At 34.6% G+C, this 21,942-nt stretch overlaps 1 protein-coding gene across 3 annotated transcripts in view; it reads right to left on the bottom strand.

The window, feature by feature from the left end:
* Positions 1 to 3,812: 3,812 nt before the first annotated feature.
* edil3a (EGF-like repeats and discoidin I-like domains 3a) overlaps positions 3,813 to 21,942 on the bottom strand; it is a 216,978-nt gene continuing 198,848 nt past the window's right edge. For all 3 annotated transcript variants that reach the window (XM_059550178.1, XM_059550180.1, XM_059550177.1), the window contains 2 exons: positions 20,854 to 21,009; positions 3,813 to 4,531 (listed from right to left, as the gene is read on the bottom strand). In XM_059550178.1, coding sequence (XP_059406161.1) covers positions 4,382 to 4,531; positions 20,854 to 21,009 — 306 coding nt within the window. In that variant the 3' untranslated portion in view covers positions 3,813 to 4,381. The remainder of the gene's footprint in view (positions 4,532 to 20,853; positions 21,010 to 21,942) is intronic.

The following is a 21,942-nucleotide window of genomic DNA, read 5'->3' as shown; positions in this document are numbered from 1 at the left end:
GTGGGTGGGGGTTGGGATGGGGGGGTAAAGAATGTATTGAATATTGTATACAAACAAAGTATTAAAGAAATGTATTGTTTTTAAAGAAATAATATGTTTTAAATTAAATGAGATTGAAATCACATATACATGGCCTCTCTGGTTTATTGTATTACAGAGACAATAATTATTTTACATTCGTAATATAAAATATATTTGTAACTAATGTATAAAGGCAGTGAGACAGGAAATAATCTATTATTAAATAATAACTATTTATTTGACTAAACTATTTGTTTAACTTAACCCAGCAAGAGGGTTAATTTTACCCACTGGTTGGGTCAAATGAATGACCCAGTAATATGGGTTAAACAGTAAAACCCAGCACTTGGGTCAAACCAACCCAGCGTGTGTTCTGTCCAATAGTGACCCAGCAGCGTGGTTAAGGTTGGGTTATTTTTTAACCCAGCAGTTTTTAGAGTGTACTTCGTTACATTACACCACTAGGAGGAACCCTGAACAGAATCTCACGTCTACAACATCTGACTGAAACTGATTGAAAACTTCTACTTTGGTTCCTCATGAGCCCATATTTTCTGATACAATGTTGGTAAGTATATGTAAATAAACAATGTTACCTGGACCCAGATCGACCCACTTTTCTACTGCTAAGCATCTTAGGTGTTTTTTTTTTTGACTACTATCTTTCCATCTTGTGTATGTAGTATTGATGTTTATGCTCTCTCTCTCTCTCTCTTTGTCAGTTCATAACTACTTGGAACGTAATGCTTACTTTCAAATTGTGACGTGACAAGTGACAATTCTCCAAGACGAGACAGAAATCTCCAAGACATTTGACCTATTGATTGAAAACTTTAGTTAAAACTGTTAGTATGTGATCTGCATGTGTATAGCACACACAGCTGTGTATCAGTCTTAAGACTGAACATCTTCATTGAATGATGCCACGGGCAGAAGCAATCAGCTGTTACATCTGAAAGCAATTCTAATTTGCGATGGGAAAATCAAAATGAAGCAGGAAACCTTTAGTATGGAAGAGATTCCAGCATGCTTGCTAATCACATACCCTCCTTTGCCCTTTTCCTGCTTTTTGATTATGGCACCATGCCCACCGTATGTCTTCTGCTGGCAAAGGAACTGTTTCCTAGCAATCACTCATATGCATTAATAATCCAACAGCACAATCGGAAATGTACATTAGCATCATGCTAACATCTCACACCATTGTGCTCAGAAATGGGCTGATTTTAAAAGCTGATTTTTGACAGCAGATCTCAAAATGCCCATACAAATCTATTCTTGCATGGCTTTCTAGCATGTAGGACAGCTTTATAAAGTCTATAAGAGGCATTGTCAGAAAGATCATATGACTCTATGTGCTTTCTCTTTATCCACATTATCTATTGCACTAGCAATTCAACAATAATAATCAGATTGGCAATTTTCCCCCTGCCAATTTTTCTACAAAGAAATAAAACAACTGACAAAAAAAAATACAGTAATTCTGAGCTGACATCTCATAATTTAAACATTGTTTTTTTCACGCAATTCTGAGAAAAAAAAAGTCTTAATTGCAAGATGTAAACTCCAGAATTCTGACTTCATTGCAACTCTGAGTTTATGTATCACAGTTGTTCAATGAGTTTACTTCGAACAATTTTGCTGTTTATGTCTTGCAATACAAGAAAAAGTCAAAATTGTGAGCTAAAAAAAAACATTAAACATTATTTATTCATTTATTTGTTATTTTTTTATTATGTAACAGAAAAAAAATAGTTTCATCGTTTAAAGTGTATTGTGGCACTGAATTTACAAATTCATTGCTAGACATCACAGTTGGGCATATCTGGCCATCTCCTGATTTCAAGATTTCTTCTTCTTCTTTTTTTCTCCTTCTCTTCACATGTGCCATAAGCAGTATATGATCTGACACCACATTCATAGGCTGTATCTTGTGCGATCCTGAACAAAAAATAGCTTGGGAGAAGGAGGAAAGCAATCAATGCAAGTGAAAAACACAAGCTGCATACCAAATCATGTACTGGAACAAACAACAACAGGAGAGGTCTTTTTTTTCTCTCTCCACAGCATTACTGAAAGCATAATGTGAAAAAGCGATAGACAGAAATCAAAAGATTTTTCACAGATGTCTTTTTATTTGTCAAACAAAAGAGCTGTCTATATGTTAGCAATGGCTGTCCCCCTTTGTACATTTCCCTTGAACTAAAAGAGTATAATTGGTATGTTTAACCATATAGCACTTGCTTGACACAGTATGAAAAAAAACAAAACAAAACAAAACAAAGAACAAAACAAAAAAAAAACATGACTTTTTTTTTTTTATACAGCTGACAGCATAAATGCAGAACAAAAATAGTATGTGGCCCACTGGGTCTCTCGAATTTAACTCTATACATTTTTTCGAATGATCACTATTCATAGCACATGTAATGTACATGCTGGACTATAAGACCCACCAATATATATATTTTGTTTTTATTATTTATTTATTTTTCAAAAATGTGCCTGTGGACCTCATATTTAAATTTTTTTCTTCTTCTTAATACACAGTCACCCACAAAAGGTCTGTACAAAACTGTTAAATGTGCACACAAGTCATTTGAACAGTGTTAGAGAAGAATTTCACAGACACAGAGAAATGTTAGACAAGAATTACTGATATTATTTCTATACATGTCGATAATTATGATAAACATAGAAACATGATGCCAACATTTATCTTTTAGTTAAAAAATATGGTACCATACATGATGTACTGTAGATGCTGATTGTGGTGCGTGATGTACGCTGAATTCATGTTTTTTTTTTGTCACCTTTAAGGCTGTACAAATAGTGTTAAACCCCTCCCCCATCTCATGGGTTCTTGTATATATATATATATATATATATATATATATATATATATATATATATATATATATATATATATATATATATATATATATATATATATTACATGTATATCATAAGCCCTGACAATTTCCAGAAAAGTAGCAAATAAAATGATGCAGTGATTCATTTCACAACCCAACGGTGCTCACCTCTGAAATTAATAATTGATTTTGATGATTACCTAACATCTGTATACATGAAAGCTGTTATTTATTGGTGTCTTCATTATATGCAAAGGGGAAAAAAAGAATAATCCCACCATGTAATACATTTTTCGTATGTTAATATTCCTTCACATTTTCTAACAAGCACATACAAATGTGGGATTTCAAAGAGACTTTGCATTCCACCAAAGGTTTTTTTTTTTTTTTTTTTTAAATCATACAACTGTAATTCTAAAAGATGACATCTATCCTGAGGTTTTTACAACTAAGAAAAAATAAAATAAAATATAATAAAATACAGTAGTACAGTTAATCAATATGTAAATAGGCTGCAAAACTGAGACATCAAAACAAAACAAGTAAAACAATATTGTATACATAAAAAAATAATAATAATAAAAAAAGGGGAAAAAATATAAAGAAATACATTTCCAATGACATTATTTTCTTAAAAATCTCTCTGTCGTTGTTACAGATTGCCTAAATAACCTGTGGTTGAATGTACCTTTAGCTTAATAGCTTTCCACCAGTTGTCTATGTGTGTGAAATTAGATAAGATTTGTCTGTAATACTGTAGGTGTTTCCAGTTCTTTAGAGTTGCTTTTATTTATGGGATGTCATTATGTTATTGGGCATGTAACAGTGTCTTTAGAAAAGTAGAGGAAAACAGATAATAAAAATTGTAATGATAGATAAAAATTATCTACGAAATGCTTTAATTTGAACTTATACATCTTATTGTCTTATACTTCTATTAAATTTTTGTGCATCATGCATTTATTTTGCGTTTAACATATAATACAATACCATCATATTTTTTTGACCACACAACAATGTCAGTGTCAGTTGTGATAAAACTTCAGTCAGGCCTGCTGTTAAAATTAAAAGTTGAAAGACATTTTACACATTAATGTTAGTATTTTCTGTTATGTATTTCATTATGGCCCAAAAAGCATTGCATGTCATTTTATGTTCATGTTTAAAGTGACACTGTATAGCGGCTTTTGTTCCACCCGGAAAACCACAGTGAAATAACACCACCCTCTAATTGGCCTAAAAAAAAAACAAAAACAAAAAAAAAGGGATTTCTATAAATGGCACAGACATTAAAAGGACAAAAAAAGCAGGTCATGAGTGATGACGAAACTCTACCTCTTTAGGAATAAAGCATACAACAAATCATAATATTACAAAAATGGAAAATTCAGATGAGATGAAACCAATTAGAATTTTACACGTTTTACAAGCAGAGTTTATATTGAATATGAACCAAAGTGTTGCAAAGGGAAAATGAATAGGGGTCTTCACTCTTCCTCTGTGCATCCCAGTAACTCTGCGCGCAAAGTGATTCTTCCGTACCATGACCACGGAAGAATTCGGATGAATCTGGCATAGATGGGAGGATCTATCACATTCTTTCTGTGGGTGTCGTTATCAAAATTTCCTTGAAAGACCTGTTGGAAAGAAAATGAAAAATTCCTAAATCATACAATGATTCATTTTAATCAAAAATGTCATACCTATTTAACCTAATGAAAAACATAAATTAGAATATTTGTTAACAAAAAGCTACTATATATATATATATATATATTCTGCATTACCATATTATACATCCCAAATCCTACCAATAACTAAACTCAACAACTACCTTACTAACTATTAATAAGCAGCAAATTAGTAATTTATTGAGGGAAAAGTCATAGTTAATGGCTTGTAATAGTGAGATTTTAAACTTAAAATAAAGTGTGGCCATTATTTTTATAGCAGTGAAACTAAATTGATTAAAATATTGTGGTGTTCATAAATCTGAGACAACTAGTGGAGAAAATTTGAACTATGTAGTCTATATACAATAATTAAAAAAATAAAAATAGAAAGAAAAGCAATAAAAAAGAAGATAGAAATGATAGTTTCTAGCATATGATGAACTTCAACAGCTTGTGTAAACTTGATGATTTGAGAAAGATCCAAAGAACATCTTTTGCTTTAATGGAATAAAGAAAGGATGATTTTTTTTAATTCATTTATTTTAAATAAAGAAAGGAATCAAACATATTATCAAACATCTTAAATCTTACCAAGCTAACATTTTAATAGTGTGCTTATTTGATTGATTACATTAGAAAGAGTTCAGTAAAAAAAATAAAATAATAATAATTAACAATCCCAGATTTTCAGTGTGGTCTCAGACTTTTGAAGATCACCCCCAGTGACAGCATAGTCTTTATGTTTGTAATGCATAATGACAGTTAATGTTCAATATTTATGTGTTGGTATAGTCATCTCCCTCTTTATATTGTATAGAGTTCTGTGTAATTCATAGCAGGTATGTACTTGCTGTTATTAATTAATTTCATTTCATTGAGTTCATTTGCAAAACTTACAAACAACATAGTCATTACATGCACCAGAAAGCTCTGGTTTAGCGAGAATTGGACTTTAAAATAAAAGTGTGACAAACGCTTTTATTTAAAAAAAAATTTTCATAAGAAATATTTCTTCCTAACTATATGTGATGTATATGCTGTGTACTATACATCACTAAGTAGCAGGTGGAGCTACAAATGAACTAGAAGAACTCTTTAAAACTACATGTACATTGCAAACATGACAGGTCAGTATGATTGTTTTTTTTTTAAGAAATACATATTTTTATTCAACAAGGACACTTCAAATTGTAAAAGTAAGTTAAAAAAACATAACAATTAAGCAGAATGACTTTTCAATATTGCTAATGATATCAAATGACTCTCTAGCAGCAAATCAGCATTCTGGAAGGATTTTTTAAAGATCATGTGACACTGAAGACTAGAGAAATGGCTACTGAAGCTCTGCATCACATGAATACATTACAGTTTAAAATATATTCAAATAGAAAACAGTTATTTAAATTGTAAGAATATTTCACAATACTATTTGTTTTTACTCTATTTAAAGAAATCTTGGAGAAGTAAGCTTCAGTATTTTGTACTGACCCCATCCGATCCACAATTTGGTCTTAATCTGTTTTATATTAGTATTATATTAGTAATATTTATTAATTAGGATGTAATTGGGAACACTCACTGGCAACCAAATTGGAGCTACTGAAAGTTAAAATTTTGGCTCACAGACTGCTAATTTAAGTTAAATATAGGCTAATTCACTGTAAACACAGTCAGTTATTTCATTTGCTCTTGATGAAATCAGCTTGACTTTGTGTTTCCTGCAGCAGATGTATACAAACACATTGACCTATCAATCAAATAGTGAGCATTTACAATACGGAGTCAGAGAAAGGAAGTACAGTTCATGATTTATGGATAACCCTTGAGTGCACTGATGCTGGCGGCAAACAGAGCTCAAGTATGTTCGGTGTAAAGAGTTCAGAGATGGGGAAAATTCAGCAAGCAACAAAGAGGTTGGCTGCGAACTAAGTCTTCAAGTGGGCTTCAAAGACAAATTTTGCTGAGCTCCCCGAGCTCTGACAGCGCATATTCATCAGCAGAGAGTAAACAATAAGAGGACAGAGATCCTGTGTGTCTAATTGCTGGTGTCACAAACATTACATAAATGTGTGACATATTCCCTTCCTCTCTCTCTCCTTCCACACTGAATCAGCGTTCTCTTCTGCACCATGGAACCAATTTTGTGTTTTGCAACTCGACTCTCTCCAATGTACATCGAGGCAGAGCGGGGGGAAATGTCATAAAAAATTGATTAGTCAAAAGGGCAGCTCAAACCATGAACCCATTCGCTAAACTTCTCATCTGATGGCCTGCGTGTTTGCAGGGAATCTATGTGCACAAGAAAGTCTTTCAATGCCAAACATTTCCCACTATGGCTTTAATAATGATAAAGTCTGCGTACTTCAGCTGTGATTGTCCATAGACAGTATGGTGGGAAATACATACGAGATTTATTAGGCTGCTCTTACGTCTTTCATTAACATTCTATAACCCCAAAGGCACATCAGGCACCTGTGTGAATCTTGTATGGCCAATTACCGTACAGTACATGCTAAATCAAATATGAGTGTATGTGCAGCCAGTCTTCTGGAAGAACGCTGAAAAATACATTTTTTAGCAGCATGAGGGTATTTTTTTTTTTTTTTTTTCTGAGAGAGTTCATTTGCAAATATAAATCAAATGGTTCACAACAAGTCCATCAGAGCTGTTTCTATTCACCAATCAATTTGAGGTCTTGTACAGAAGTCACTATGAGAAGTAACCCTGTTTTAGATCCTCATTATTTGAGTTTATACAAAAAAAATGGTATCTTCTGATGGATAACTTGACTGCTATTTAACAACTCTAAATTATAATTGTAGCATCTGCTTAGGATCATGTACAATCACTTTATGCCTTAGAAATTCCTTTTAAACTTTTTACATTTGCATATAAATTACAGAATCTGGCCCCACAGTCTACAGTTACATGGGTGTTAAAGTACCAATGTTTAGGAATCTTGATTTTTATTACTTAGACTCTCAATTCTTATAGTCAGGTATATGAGTGTATCTCTGCTTTAAGATCTTCTAAATGTATTGTCCTTGGTATCAAAATTATCTGCTTTTTATTCCTCAAACAATTATGTATACTATGTGATCGTCAAATGCACCATAATATTTGTACCATAGTTTGGGTAAAACTGCACCAATCCTCCAGACCAGCAATAAACATGCAAATGGACCATAAAATGGAGACGAAGAAAGTTTCTCCCACTCAAAATTCATGCTTCTGATTGGGCATTATCCAAACACTATCCAAGACCCTTTAAAACTCTCCTCTTGAGTTTGACTTTCCGGCATTTTTTCTCTTCAAAATAACTTTGTCGAACCGCTGTGGACTTTCCTATATTCAGAAGAACCAGAGGAAAATCTCCAACTTACTTCCAAAAAGAACTCATCAAGAACCTCCATTATTTACCGCATCAGGACTCTTGTTCAGCAACGAAGCCAATGCAAGTAACCGATTACAACTATTTAGACCTCTCAGAGGACCCCAGATGATGCTAACCCTGAAACAACACACAGAACTAACAAATATTGCTACATACTATGCAATCACATAATAATTGCTGTTAATAGTGTTCATCGTCTGGTTGACTATGTCTTGTATAATTTTTTTCAGAAAATTCCTGTCATTTGCACATAAACTGATTACCACTTATAAGCTACAACTAAATAGAAACTTAATTTTCTGTAAAGCTGCTTTGCAATTATTTGCATCGTAAAAAGCACTGTACAAATAAACTTATATTGAATTTAATTGAATTGTAATATAAATTCTACTAAACTTAATTCTAAAATCTAATCTTAATATTCATTATTAATTATAAGCAGAGGTGGGTGGAGTACCCAAAAACTGTACTCAAGTAAAAGTAAATATTTACTCAAGTAAAACTAAAAGTAATAGTTTGAATAGTTACTTGAGTAAGAGTAAAAAAAGTATTGGATAAAAGTGGTTTAAAAGTGGTTAGTTACTAGTTACTTGGATCATATGCTGTATATCTATAGTTTATTTTTATTTAGATATATAGATACAATTGATGTTTTATATATATATATTTATTCATCAGCCTTTACGCCAGTCTGTCTTTGTCACATAATCCTTCAGAAATAATTCCAATATGCCTCGATTGAATTTTTTTAGTTCTATGATTCCCCTCTCCCCTGCTGTCAACTTCTGGAATAAAATCCATGGTAATATCTCCCAATTCATCTGGAATAGAAAGAGACCACGTTTAAAACTGACTACTTTACAAAGGAAGAGGGTAGATAGGGGTTTGGCAGTGCCTGATTGTAAGTTCTATTTTTGGTCTTTTGTACTTCGGCCTTCGCTTGTATGGTTTAACCCTTATATTCCTGTCTCTTGGCGCAAGATAGAAGAACATATTGTGCATCCATGGAATCTAGAAGACATCCTTTTTTTCTAATGTATCAAATAAGCAATGTCGGCTGCACTTTGGTCCCATAGTTTCCCATCTTATTCAAACCTGGAGGTTAGTTGAATCTAGATGCAAGGTCTCTTGCAAGTGGCATACACAATCTCCCATATTTAGTAATAAAGGATTGACAATTGGAGGCAGACCCATTCCTCCTTCACATTGGAGTAGGAGTGGTATTCGTCATTTAAAAGACATTTATAATGATTCTGGTTTGTGCTCTTTTCAAGACATTGCAAACTCATTCAATTTGCCAGCATCCTCATTTTTCTTTTATCTACAGCTTAGATCGGCCCTCAAAGCATATGGTGTTCCTTGGCAGCAAACTTTGCTTGTACACCCATTGTATAAGTTGATTATTGCTCAAGGCAATAATAGGGGCTTGGTGTCCATATTATATAACTTTATATTAGAGGCCTCTTATGCCAAATTGCCTTTAGATAGGCTGTGGAGACGTGACTGCCCAAATTTGGATCCAGAATTTAATTGGAAGGATGTTTGGGTAAATATAAAGGAGGCCTCTCGTAATCCTCACCACCAGCAGATACATTTCAACTTTGTACATAGAACGTATTTAACACCTCGTAAACTCCATTTAATGAAGAGATTAACTGATCCAACCTGTACCCAATGCGTTCTGAAGGTTCCATGCACTTTCTTACATATGATGTGGGAGTGTCCACCTGTTGCTCAATTTTGGACTCAGGTGTCATCCAGATTATCCGATCTGGTTTCAGCAACGATACCTGTAACGGTGCCTGTCCTGTTACTGAATAACCTAACAATGTTGAACCTTAATAACCAGCATAAGCGCACTGTACTAGCTGGCCTCACAGCTGCTAAAAAAATGATTGCATTGAGATGGAAGCCTCCTCATTCACTTTCTGTTAAATGTTGGATTCTTACATTTTTAGACGTGACTCTTCTAGAATTGTCTACTGCTCGAGTTAATGGTGCGAATGAAAAGGCTCTCTGTAACTGGTATACTGTTTCTGAATCACTAAAAGCCTGGGTGAGATGATCTCTTTTCTTTATCTGATTTAATTCAAGTTGGTTTACTCTGTGTATTCATTAATTCAAGGTCCTGAAATCGAGTTATTCCCCTTGTTTTTTTTTTTGTTTTTTTTGTTTGTTTGTTTTTTATGTATATTTCAATGTATGTGTATACTTTGTTTTTGTGCATGTGTGTATATATAGATATATATACATATTTTATGTTGACTGTTGCTTATGATTTCAAAATGCTTAATATCTTGTTGTTCTTTTTCCTTCAATAAACATTTGAGCACAAAAAAAAAAAGAAATAATTCCAATATGTTGATTTACTATTAGTGATGTTCTTTTTAGCTTTCTATTCATAGCCTTTTCATAGCAGATTTGCTTTCAATTGACTTTATATCCAAAGCCACGTCTTCAACGCTCTTGATGTTCTTATTCTTTCTGTTACAACTGAGTGAACCGCTTCAGACGGCTCAGCGCGCTCAGCAGGGAACTGACCGAATCATTCAAACTGATTTGCGAACCAATTCACTGGCTTGCCAAATGGTTTGATCAAGCTTTTGAGCTGAATTGACTCAAAAGAATGAATCATTTGCAAATGGGCATCGCTCATTGCCAAGAGAAAACGAGACGGCACGTTTGGCATAAACCGAAGCATTTATAACTGTTATTGCATTTGGATAAAGTAACGAGAGGTGCATGGCCCACAGTAATGAAGTAACAGTATTTTTTCTTTTCACTAAAAATGTACTTAAGTAAAAGTACCCATCTTTAAATATACTCTGAAAGTATTAGTTACCCCCAAAAAATACTTAAGTAAATGTAACAAAGTAAATGTAACTCGTTACTGCCCACTTCTGATTATAACCACTTATAATTAATCATAAATATTTCCATTTTGAGCTAATTTGCTACAAAATTATCTTTAGAAGTTACACAAAGAGTTTCGTCACGTTTTTGGTACAGTGGGATAAATTTCTTTCTTTCTTTCTTTCTTTGCTGAAACTATACTGTACTTTATGGGGATGTTGGAAATGGGAAAATGATTTAAAATGCTTCCATTATTTTAGCAAAATTGGTATTTAAGTCAGAATTATTGTGCTCCCATTTTATTGTGCTCCATCTATTAGATATGCATGCATGCACTCCAGCACTCATTCTTTAAGTTTAACTTGCTTGCTGTCAGGATGATTCTTAATGCAAATTGGAAATACAGACATGACTTTCGTACATTTCAAGATGAAGATTTAACCATAAAATATAAGTTATGCACTGAGGAAAATAGGTTTCAAATGCATTATGCAGCACACATATCCAAGACACAAGTGTAGTGGTTAAAACAATGCTGTATTCATTTGGTACACATATGTGTCAGACCAAAAGACCCGTAAAGAACATTTTTGGGATGAATGTTTGTACCATTACACCCCTAAGCTGTAAGGACTGAACTTAAATAAATTAACCCATAAATTGATTGGTAAGAAGTCACAATATAGTGTTCATGATACAAATAAAACACAATAATAAAAGTAAAAATAATGATGTATAAGCTGTTGCATTTAAAGGACACTATCGTAAAGCTGTAACATATTTTGTGAAGTCGTAATGAAATGGAAGTAGCATTTTTTGATCAGTATTATGATGGACATCCAAATTTAATAGCTTATTAAAAAACTAGCATCACATTATGATTTTTTGTTTTTAAATTCAATTATGACAGTTTGATCTGAAGTTCTCTAAAATTAAAATTAACATGATTCACTGGGTAAGTTTAATTACTTGAACAACAGATATTGTAGCTATTCGACTGGTAAAAGCTGCTAAATAAAAACAGACTCACAGAGGTGTAATGTAGTGCACATCTCTTTTATGGTACTTATCCATTTCAGTCTTTCACGCAACAGTGAGCACTAAAACTCCAGTGAATGCCTTTGCTTTCTGTGACCGTAACCAAATGAGACATCTCACTCTTCTGATGTACCCTCTGAAGAAATGATGGAAACAAGTCACTCTCAATTACCTTCTCTCCCTGTGCACCCAAGAACATTTGGAACGATTATGCATAAAAGCTGCAAAGAAAACAAATCCATCAGACATCCCATAAATCTGCGGCTGGTGTTTACTGCTTAATCTAATCCCTGCACTGCTCCACTCGTCACCGCAAAGCCATGGAACGGAAAGTTGTCTGTAGAGCACTGAATAAGAGCTAAGGCATGCAGGAACAAATGAAGGATTATCTAAGTTGGTGCATCAGGTATAGTAGATATTCTATTTAGAGGTGAGGGCTTTTGGAGTTCGATCACAAGGGGAGGGCACTTTATCACTTCATAGCCTCTTCAAGCTGCAAGACTGCTCAATTCATAAACATGTCCTTTGAAGTGGGTCCTTCATGTGGAGCTGAATCAGTGTAAAAATCCCTCGAGTGATGCTCAAAGTGAAAAGGCAATCTCAAGTCCTTTTGCAGCATGGAAAAACAAGATTGTCTGTAGAGAGATCTGCATATTACATCTGAGCATGAACTGATTCCAATTCTGATTGACAGATCAACAGACACTGAGATAGACAGACAGATCTGGTTTATGCTGAACTGAAGAAAGAAAGTCATAATATATCTGGAACAGCATGATCTTTTGCATTTAGCCACCAGATTACATAGACAGCTAACAGCAAATCATTAAACAATCAAGTACCTTTCTACCTTTCTGAAATGATCTCTTGAGATCTAGCAATCTTGGGCTGCTTACCATTTCCAGATCTCACATTGCTGCTTCCCTTTAGCACATTTAATGTGTGACATGTAAGAAAATTAAATGCTGAAGTGTACAAATAATACAAAAGAGTAAAAAGTAATACTATTTAGTACTACAAGTCAGTCAGTTCAAATAGCACTTGAGTAAAGTACAAATCATCCAAAATAATAATCATAAAAATGATTTGTTTTTTACACCAATGAAAATAATCTGTGATGTATTTAACTCACTGGTTATTTAATCAGTAAAATTATTTAATCCCCGCTCTCCCAATATAATGTCTAGGTAATATATTTCCATGTTATAATAGTGTGTAAAAAAATAATAATAATAAAATATATAAGATTTTATATGAGCTTAGGGAAGTTGTGTGTGTGTGAGATTGGGAATTCCCTTGACTTTCTCTGGTGAGACAGAGCAATGATTGTGTACAAGGCTCAACATTTCTGAAATTAAATTTTCTTTGATATAACAAAGTATTTTACAATCACAAAACCTGCCTCTCTGACTACATAGACTATTGTCTTCTACACTCTTAAAAATAAAGGTGCTTCGCGATGCCATAGAAGAACCTTTTTTTTCTAAATGGTTCCATAAAGAACCTTTAACATCTGAAGAACATTTCTGTTTCACAAAAAGATTATAAAAGGTAAGAAAGAGATGGTTCTTTAAAGAACCTTTGACTAAATGGTTCTTTGTGGAACCCAAAATGGTTCTTCTATGACATCACTGTGAAGAACCTTTTAAGCACCTTTATTTTTTAAGAGTGTAAGGCAGCATAACTGTAATGCCCACCCCATCTTTATCACAGTAATAGCAACTGAGCCTTACAACTGATTTCAACAGAACCTATTGCATCGTTAGCATATCATGATACAACACGTAATATAAATAAAGAGCCCAAACACAAACACATATTTGGTAAAACAATGAAAAGTTAATGACACTGAATTGTTTTCTTTCTTTAGTGAAAGTTTATTTATAATCTGTATTTTTCTTAGCTCAAGTGCCTGCACAAGGACAGAAACAAAGTTTAAAATTATGGCCAAAAACGCACTGTATGAAACTGAGCACCTATTAAATACAACAACATCTTTTATATCTTTCTAAAGGTATAATATAGCCTTATATTGCGCCAGGTGGCATTATCCCTCTCATTTGCTCATCTGAGCCAAATTCATAATATGCACTGTTCCAGCCTCATCTGTAGTGCACTAGCTCACTCAATTTAATGTTATTAACTAATGATGAAGATATTGCGTGAGCTCTCGCTTTTTCCTGACACTGTCTGGACTGTCTATAAAAGTAAGTGTTTAAGAACTGCCAGGCTGCATGATTTACCCAGGGGGATGACATTTCACACCCTGACAGGGACCAAATGAGGACACAATCACTTTAAATACACCATTCCTTTTCATTTTCTCCTTCCTTTCTTTAACTTATCGATATAGTAACAGAGGAGCTGAACCGGCTGTGCTGTGCAGAGCAAACAAATCTCGAATAATAGATCAGATGTGAGGGCTCCACGGCTACAGTTGTCCTATTTCCCCTGAGCGCTGATAAAACGGAGAAGATCTGGTGTGACTCAGCAGGAAAGCAATCCTATAAGGACCTGATCCGAATTTCTGTCATTACTCAGATGCATGCCAACTTATCAAAGCTACTCATTACCCCTTGCTGAAGCAAGCTTCAGGTGTCAGTTTTCACATTATGGTTGTGTAATTTATAGAGCTGTAGATCAATTATAATATTTATTTGTGATTAATGGTAAGTAATGCAGTAATGCAAGTAATGCAAATGGACAGTAATGCAGACCCTATAGATTAATATTTGGCCGTTAAACCAGAACCAACAGTTCCCTTCACTTGTTCTATGACAATGTAACCCATTACCAAACTGGCACCTTTTTCCACACCTATCAAGAGGCTGTTCTGTGGTTCTGAAATGATTCTGTGTAAGAGGGAAACTCTGCTACTGCTCTACAGCTCATTTCACCTGAAGACAGTAAATCGTAGGCTGCACTGTATTCAATTTCATCTTCAAGGCCCATCATCTTCAGAACCCTATTGCCAACAACCAGATTAATAGCATTTTAAGACTACCATTAAATCAGGTCCAAATCTGAAAGGTTAAAAAAGAGTTATGATACAATCTGATATTGCATTTACTCCCTTGAGTTGAAGGCAACTGGGATATGAGCGGGTGCGATAAGAGAGCTTGAAAGCTGTATTGACTAGAGTGATAAGACCAAGTGATAAGTTTAGAAGAGTGACCCGAAACATGCCAAAAATCAAGTAAAACTGTTGGCAATTTTGTCAAAAGTGTCTTCACAGATATTTATATAGACATTTCAGAGGATCACCTCTAAATTTCAGAAGGTGCTTTCTTTAATAATGCCCACTATGCCCTTTGTGGGTCACTAAGCTTCACTTAAACTTCTTGCTCAGTGGCTGGAAATAGAGTTTTACTTTTACCCTCCAATCTGTTCTGGTCTGTGCCTCCTCTTTAACCCATTGGGCAATGTTTCCACAGTATTGATTTCTGCAATGAGAACATCAAGGGCACCTACTCCCAAAAGACGCAAGGGAACTTGTGATTGTCCTGGATGTAAATCATGATTTGACAACGATACAGATTATAGAACAGGAGATTCTATAATAATATATTACCTTCTGGTCAGACCCATCATGGGAATCCAATCACATCTCTGTTCATTCTTCATTCAAATGCTGATATGAATCTTCTAATCCTATGCACTACTGCTAATCATCTGCCATCTTCAGGTTCAATAATAAAATATACAACCTAATCAAAATCAGGCACCACCGAGCTTCCCGTCCACAGCAAGGGAATGTGGCTACATGCTTGGAAGAGGGAAGGGTATCTACTGGCAGCTAAACTTGGGACGTGATCTTATTTACTGCAATCTAATGTGCTATTGACCCCTCTGCCTATGAGGGAATAGTTCTATTCACAGGCTAATTAACCCCTTGATGTTGACCCGAGGCTAATCAATGATGAGTGTGCATGATTGTGCCAATCACAGCGTCTTCACTGCTAACAGCTTCATATGAGCTGACGATTTCAGTCAGGAAAACTAATCTGTCAGGTAAAATCTATTTTTAAGGTGTTGTTTGAAAATATGGGGTAAGCATTATGCTAGTGTGTTGGCAAAATGATTGTTTTAAATTATCTGGCGAGTCTCTTGAGCCTAAGGACACTCAGGTGAGTTTAGGTTTTGGCCAAAGGCAGAGTAAGATTAAGAATAGAGGTCGACCGATATATCTATTTGTAATTTTTTCATATATCGGCATCGGCCGATATCCATGTTAAGTAGCGCTGATTTAAAGTCAGATATGTCCGCGGGCAGCCCCGTGTTATTGGTGCGGTGGAAAGTGCTGCTGTCACATGTGAAGGATCCCAAGCCAAAACCCTTTTTTAAGATTCAACAGGTAAGGCTTAAATTTTGATATTTCAAGGTCCTCTGGACATATATTTGTAACAGTTTATAATAACGTTCTGTTTTAAATCATTTATAAATTATAAGTTAATGATGAACTAATCATTTACAAAACATGACTATACTTTAATAAATGATTAATAAGAAATAAGTTAAATAAGTTAAGATCTGCAAATGATATGTAACGCATTTACAAGTGATGAATAGTTTACACTTTAGATAATGGGATGCAGAAAGTGTTATAAATGACTTGTATACATATACAAATAATTTGTAACAGGTAAGAAAGGTCTACAAGTGATATGTAACACATTTACAAGTGATGGATTGTTTACACTTTAGATTAGGTGATGAGGAAGCTTTGTAAATGATTTATTCATGAATTTACACATCATCTATAACAGGTGTTGAACACTTTGTAGTGTGTACTAAGTACTGACTGGTGAGGGTATAGACAGCTGTCTTCTCTGACACACATGGAGTCTTTAACTCTGTGTGCCTGATGTGAGCTTCAGTGGAAGGTAAAACCAGTTGAGAGGTTCACTTCATCACTAGATCCCACACACTCCACACAGAACTGTGCTGATGAGTGAAAGGATTTAACACAACTCACTGGAATCACCTGACTAAGGCATTTATAAATGTTTATTCACTTCAAAACAAATTAATTACTCTTCTTAAAAATAGTGCTTTAGCATACCTGCATGTTTGTGCTTTTGAACACGGACCAGCTTTATCTGCATCAATAAATCATATACTGATAATTTACTAATGGTGTATTCATCATTTGTTCATGATTAACAATTGTTTATTGAGATAATTATATAAAACAATTTTGACAGAAATACTTCAATGATTTATAAGTGATAATGTATCAACTAATAACTTATAAACCATCTACTAATGATCAGTTTGATTTATTTCATGATTTAAACTTTAAGATAACTTACAACACATTTGTAAATCATTAGCATACCACTCATTAATCATTTATGGACATAAAGTCATGTTTTGTAAATGATTAATTCATCATTAACTAATAACGTATAAGTGACTTATAACTGAATTAATAAAGCATTACTAAAATGTTAACTTATTACTTATCATAAATTATAAATAACTTATAACAGAACGTTATTATAAAGTGTTACCCATATATTAACTATGTATTACTAGTAAACTATGACGTGTTGCTTCACAGTCAAAGAAACAACAAATAGCATAGAACCATCGAGAACTTGAATAATGCTACAGCTGCTTAAAGGTTTGCTTACTTGCAGTTAACGTTAAGGACTGTAGTTGAAAACTATCTGCCTTCTTGCTAACATATTAGCCCCAATGTTATAAGTTCTGTTTTATTTTTACCTATTTCGGAGTCTGAGAATTTCACGTGTGATTGGAGAAGGTGGCAGCTCTCACAAACACTGCAGCGTGATTGAGGGCTACTCCACCCTGCTCACAGACAGCACCGTGCTCGAAGACACAGAGCTGTCCTGGAGCAGCCCAGACCTTTGTTCGGAAGCATGGTTTGATGCAGACAATAGCTGTTTCATCCAACCTATCTGCATTTTGGGATGTCAATTTTCAATAATTTCTATGATCGATCGTCGTTTAAATTAACATTCAATTAATCAATAAACTTAATGCTGCAAAATGCGTCTGCAGTGGTTTTATTATTATGTACAAAAGCCACTCAAAAAAAAAAGCATTCTCATCCGAATTAAAGGGGTTTTAGTCTAAATAAAATGCTAGTAGCAGGACTGTAAAATGAATAGATGTGATTATGATCATTTGATAAAATGAAGATAGCGCACCATACGTTTGAGATCATCTTACTTTGTTGACTGTTTAACATCAAGGAGATCGCTGAATGCGCCTCTTTAAATAGTAGCCCTTTTTGTTTTTTTTTAAAAATCCGGCATTTACAGTGCATTAGATCATGACAGTGCATGCGTGCGTGCAGACGAGGACGAGTGCGCGCAGCTCTGGCTAGATGTATTTGAAGGTTATCGCTCACGTCTCGTTCGGTACAACTCCAAATGTTTTAATTTTGCAGTGTTATTTGAATGTTAAACAATTTTTTTCTTTTTAATGTAAACAAGGCTTGTACTTTACACGCATTCACACATAGACTGAAAAGATCACCCTCTTCACATGAGCAAAAACGTCCTTCCCCTAACAGCGGAGTGGACAAGGTCTATTTAAATTGACCAGTGTGACCTTTTATGTTTGGTTGACAGTACTTTATTTTAATAATGAACAGACTGCGATGTAAGTATGAAATTAGAATACACTTTAGATGTTCTGTTTCATTTATACCAAACACAAATGTTACTAGTTGCTAGTGTGTTTGCAGCACTACTATTATTTATTTTTTATATATGTATTTTTTTTTCACTTTAATTGATTTTTATTTATGAAGTTCTATTTATTTTATTTAAATTTATATTTAAATGTATATTTATGTTCCAACAAACTTGAAAAATTCAGCTTGATAAATGCTCTAAAACTGTTATGTAAATGATTGACAGGTTTTTTTTATTATTATTATTTTTTGATTTTATATATTTAATACCTGGTCAGTTTATTGATTTGTTTGCTTAAGTTTAGATAAATATAATCCCGTGCAGTGCATAAAATTAAGTTTCAAGAGTTAGTTCAAGTCAGTGTTCAGTAAATGATGTTAAGTTTAGAAAAGTTGTGCATCCCCTATTAGTGTGACATTTTAGCATACAAATGAAGGGGAAAACTTCAAGATATCATTCCTAAAAATCAGCAGCACATATCGGCCTTTGGCTGACCCTGACCTCTAAACATTGGCATCGGAATCGGTTATAGAAAAACCCATATCGGTCTATCTCTAATTCAGAGCACATCGACCACATATGGGTACACAACAGCTAAATTTGATGGTCAGTCCTCTTTTGAGTGCTTAATACCATTCTTTACATACACAGTGTGTTATATTGGAGAGTAACAACCACAGCCAAATCAATTTTCATTAAATCCCCCAAGTGTTTATAGAACCAAGCTGAACAACTAGTTGTTAATGCATTAATGCCACTCTCTTGTGGACAATGGCAGCTTGTCAATATGTGTCTCTTTTTTTTAGATGAGTGTGGTGCAAGCATGGGGACATGGAATCAGGCTGGCTATACTCAAACTTGTTTCATCCACATGAGAAACATTATTTAATTCTAACCACTGGCTGAAATATTAAAGGGATACCCCCCCCCCCCCCCAATGAAAATTTTGACATTAATCACTTACCCCTACATCGTTCCACACATTTAAAAGCTTAGTTCGTCTTCGGAACACAATTTAAGATACTTTGCATGAAAACCGGGAGGCTTGTGACTATCCCATAGACTGCCAACTAAAATACTTTGTCAGGGTCCAGAAAAGTATGAAAAGCATCATCAGAATAGTCCATCTGCCATCATTGGTTTAAACCATAAACAGCCTGCATCGGCTCATATTCTCAGAAATGGCGCTAAGGTGATGTGGGGAAAGACAGGGAAGACGAACTGTTGAATAAAGTCCTTATTTTTATTTTATACAAGTACAAAAAGTATTATTGTTGCTTCATAACATTACAGTTAAATCACTGATTCATCCAAAGTATCTTAAAAGCTTACGTGTTTGGAACGACATGGGGGTAAGTGATTAATGTCAATGTTTTCATTTTGGGGTGGAATACCCCTTTAATTTAGATTTTAAAATTATATTGTGATTTCTAAAATCTACCCAAAAATTACAGTACATTGCATCTCATTGGCAAGTATGATAAAATAAAAGATTTGTGAAATGTAACCTTATATGATATGATAGGAGTAAAAACTTTGAGAACACTGAAACTGAAAACTGAGAAAAAATAAATCACTGAAGAAGTAAGAAACATTGGGGTGCAGGTTTTAATAATCTCATTACAATCGTCGGAGGCCATCTCTGCCTTTTCACATTTTATCTGAAGATCCATGCTGTTCTTGGCTTGCCAAGGTGATGACCCTGTGCCAGCTAATACTCACCAGCTCTCTTCCTTAACATGGCACATAGCGGTAGACAAATGCAAATATTTCTCAGTACTAAAAACAAACTAAAATTAGAGCTGGGACACAGGGCTGTGTGACAAATATCACAAATGTTAAGGTCACAAACAGACATATTTCTAGTGCTAAAAGCCATGGTTCAGCCATCATTTGGCTTTTCCATTTAACAACCCTGACAGCTTTCCTTTTCAAAAACAATTTATTCAGCAATGTCTTCAAAATGTACATATACAAATAAACTGTTTCACTGCTAAGTTCAGAAAAAATGCAGAAGACAAGCTCAGGCCAATGGACTGGACGTTTGTAACCCACTAGAGGGTTATGAACAAACATTTCTGGCACACTCTTCACTGAGTCGGACACATTGGACTGTTATCTGGGTTTAGGCAGGCTATAGAGAGAGAAGCAAACAGAGTCTGCCCAGGTGCCTTGGGACAGTGCTGACAGGACAAGATGGAGGAGAATAAACACCCATGATTGCAGATAAGGATGTGCTTCTTTCATTGACTTTGGGATGTAAACATGTCCATGGAATCCAGGCTTATGAAATCGGTTTTTGACATGTGGCAGTGTGCGAGAAAGAATCTTACCCTGTCTTTCTTCTGTTTTTCGTCTTGATATACAAACCATCTCTCGCCGTTATTGCTGTAAGCCAGCTTGTAGGAGCCAACAAACTGAACATGTCCAAAGTCTTTAGCCCCCTGGGTAATAACGCCTGTGATTTTTGTTGGCCGAAGCATGTCAACCTGAAAATATAGAGAGAAAGAGTGAGAGAAAAAGAATGAGAGTGCTCTTCTATCAGAAAGAGATTTCAGTGATTACTTGACACCCCAAATAGCCTGAATCTTCCACTCTTATCTTCAGCAATAACGTCTTAAGATACTGTAAATTTGTTTGGAGGGTATCATGAATTATTCACATAAAAGAGGGCAATAAAAAGTAGCATTGTATTTCAGCAGAACTGTGATTGCTAGCCACAGCAATATGTGATAATTGCATTTGGTTAATATTTTATGTGGCTGTTTTTACTGAGATTTTTTTTGTTGTTGTTGTTGCATAGCTTTTATTTAGTACTGTCAGGACCAATATCATGAAAGATATTTGACAATTAGGATACAGTTTGCTTTGGTTGTATGGTTCTGTTCTGGGCAAAAGCTCCCCGCCCATCCATGCAGCCTAGAGTGGACAAGAACTGGGAGAGCAGCGATAATCCCCTTAAGGTAAACAGAACAGAACCAACATAAATGTAGCAGATATCATTAATGATCTTAATGTCAATTTAATGTAACAACATAATTCAGGATAAAAGAGTCTGACGAATGCCAAGTCCTGAATGTGGCCGAAAGGAGGAGCTGGGGATGGAGGAGGGTAATGAGCTCCTAAGCAAAGCAATAAGCTGCTGAATAATACTGAATGGACCTTAAAAAAAGGAGTGATAGGCATTGTATTCCTATAGTTAGACGTGGATCAGATGAGAGTCAACTGATGCAAGCTTTATTGATGTGACCTGCCAGAACACTGACGCTTGATTGTAGTTTATGTAATTTGATTTAAAAAGTAACCTAAATATGTACGTGTAACTCTTTATTTGCAATGCAAGATAAAATTTTTGGCTGATGGTATATGAATACCTCCTTGTTATAAACTTAGGCAGTAAGGTTATCTTTATATAGGGCTGC

Source organism: Carassius carassius, chromosome 5 (genome assembly GCF_963082965.1).
Source record: "Carassius carassius chromosome 5, fCarCar2.1, whole genome shotgun sequence".
In the NCBI taxonomy this organism is placed as follows: domain Eukaryota; kingdom Metazoa; phylum Chordata; class Actinopteri; order Cypriniformes; family Cyprinidae; genus Carassius; species Carassius carassius.
Note: the sequence above shows the minus strand (reverse complement) of the source record. Positions and strands in the feature narration are given on the sequence as shown.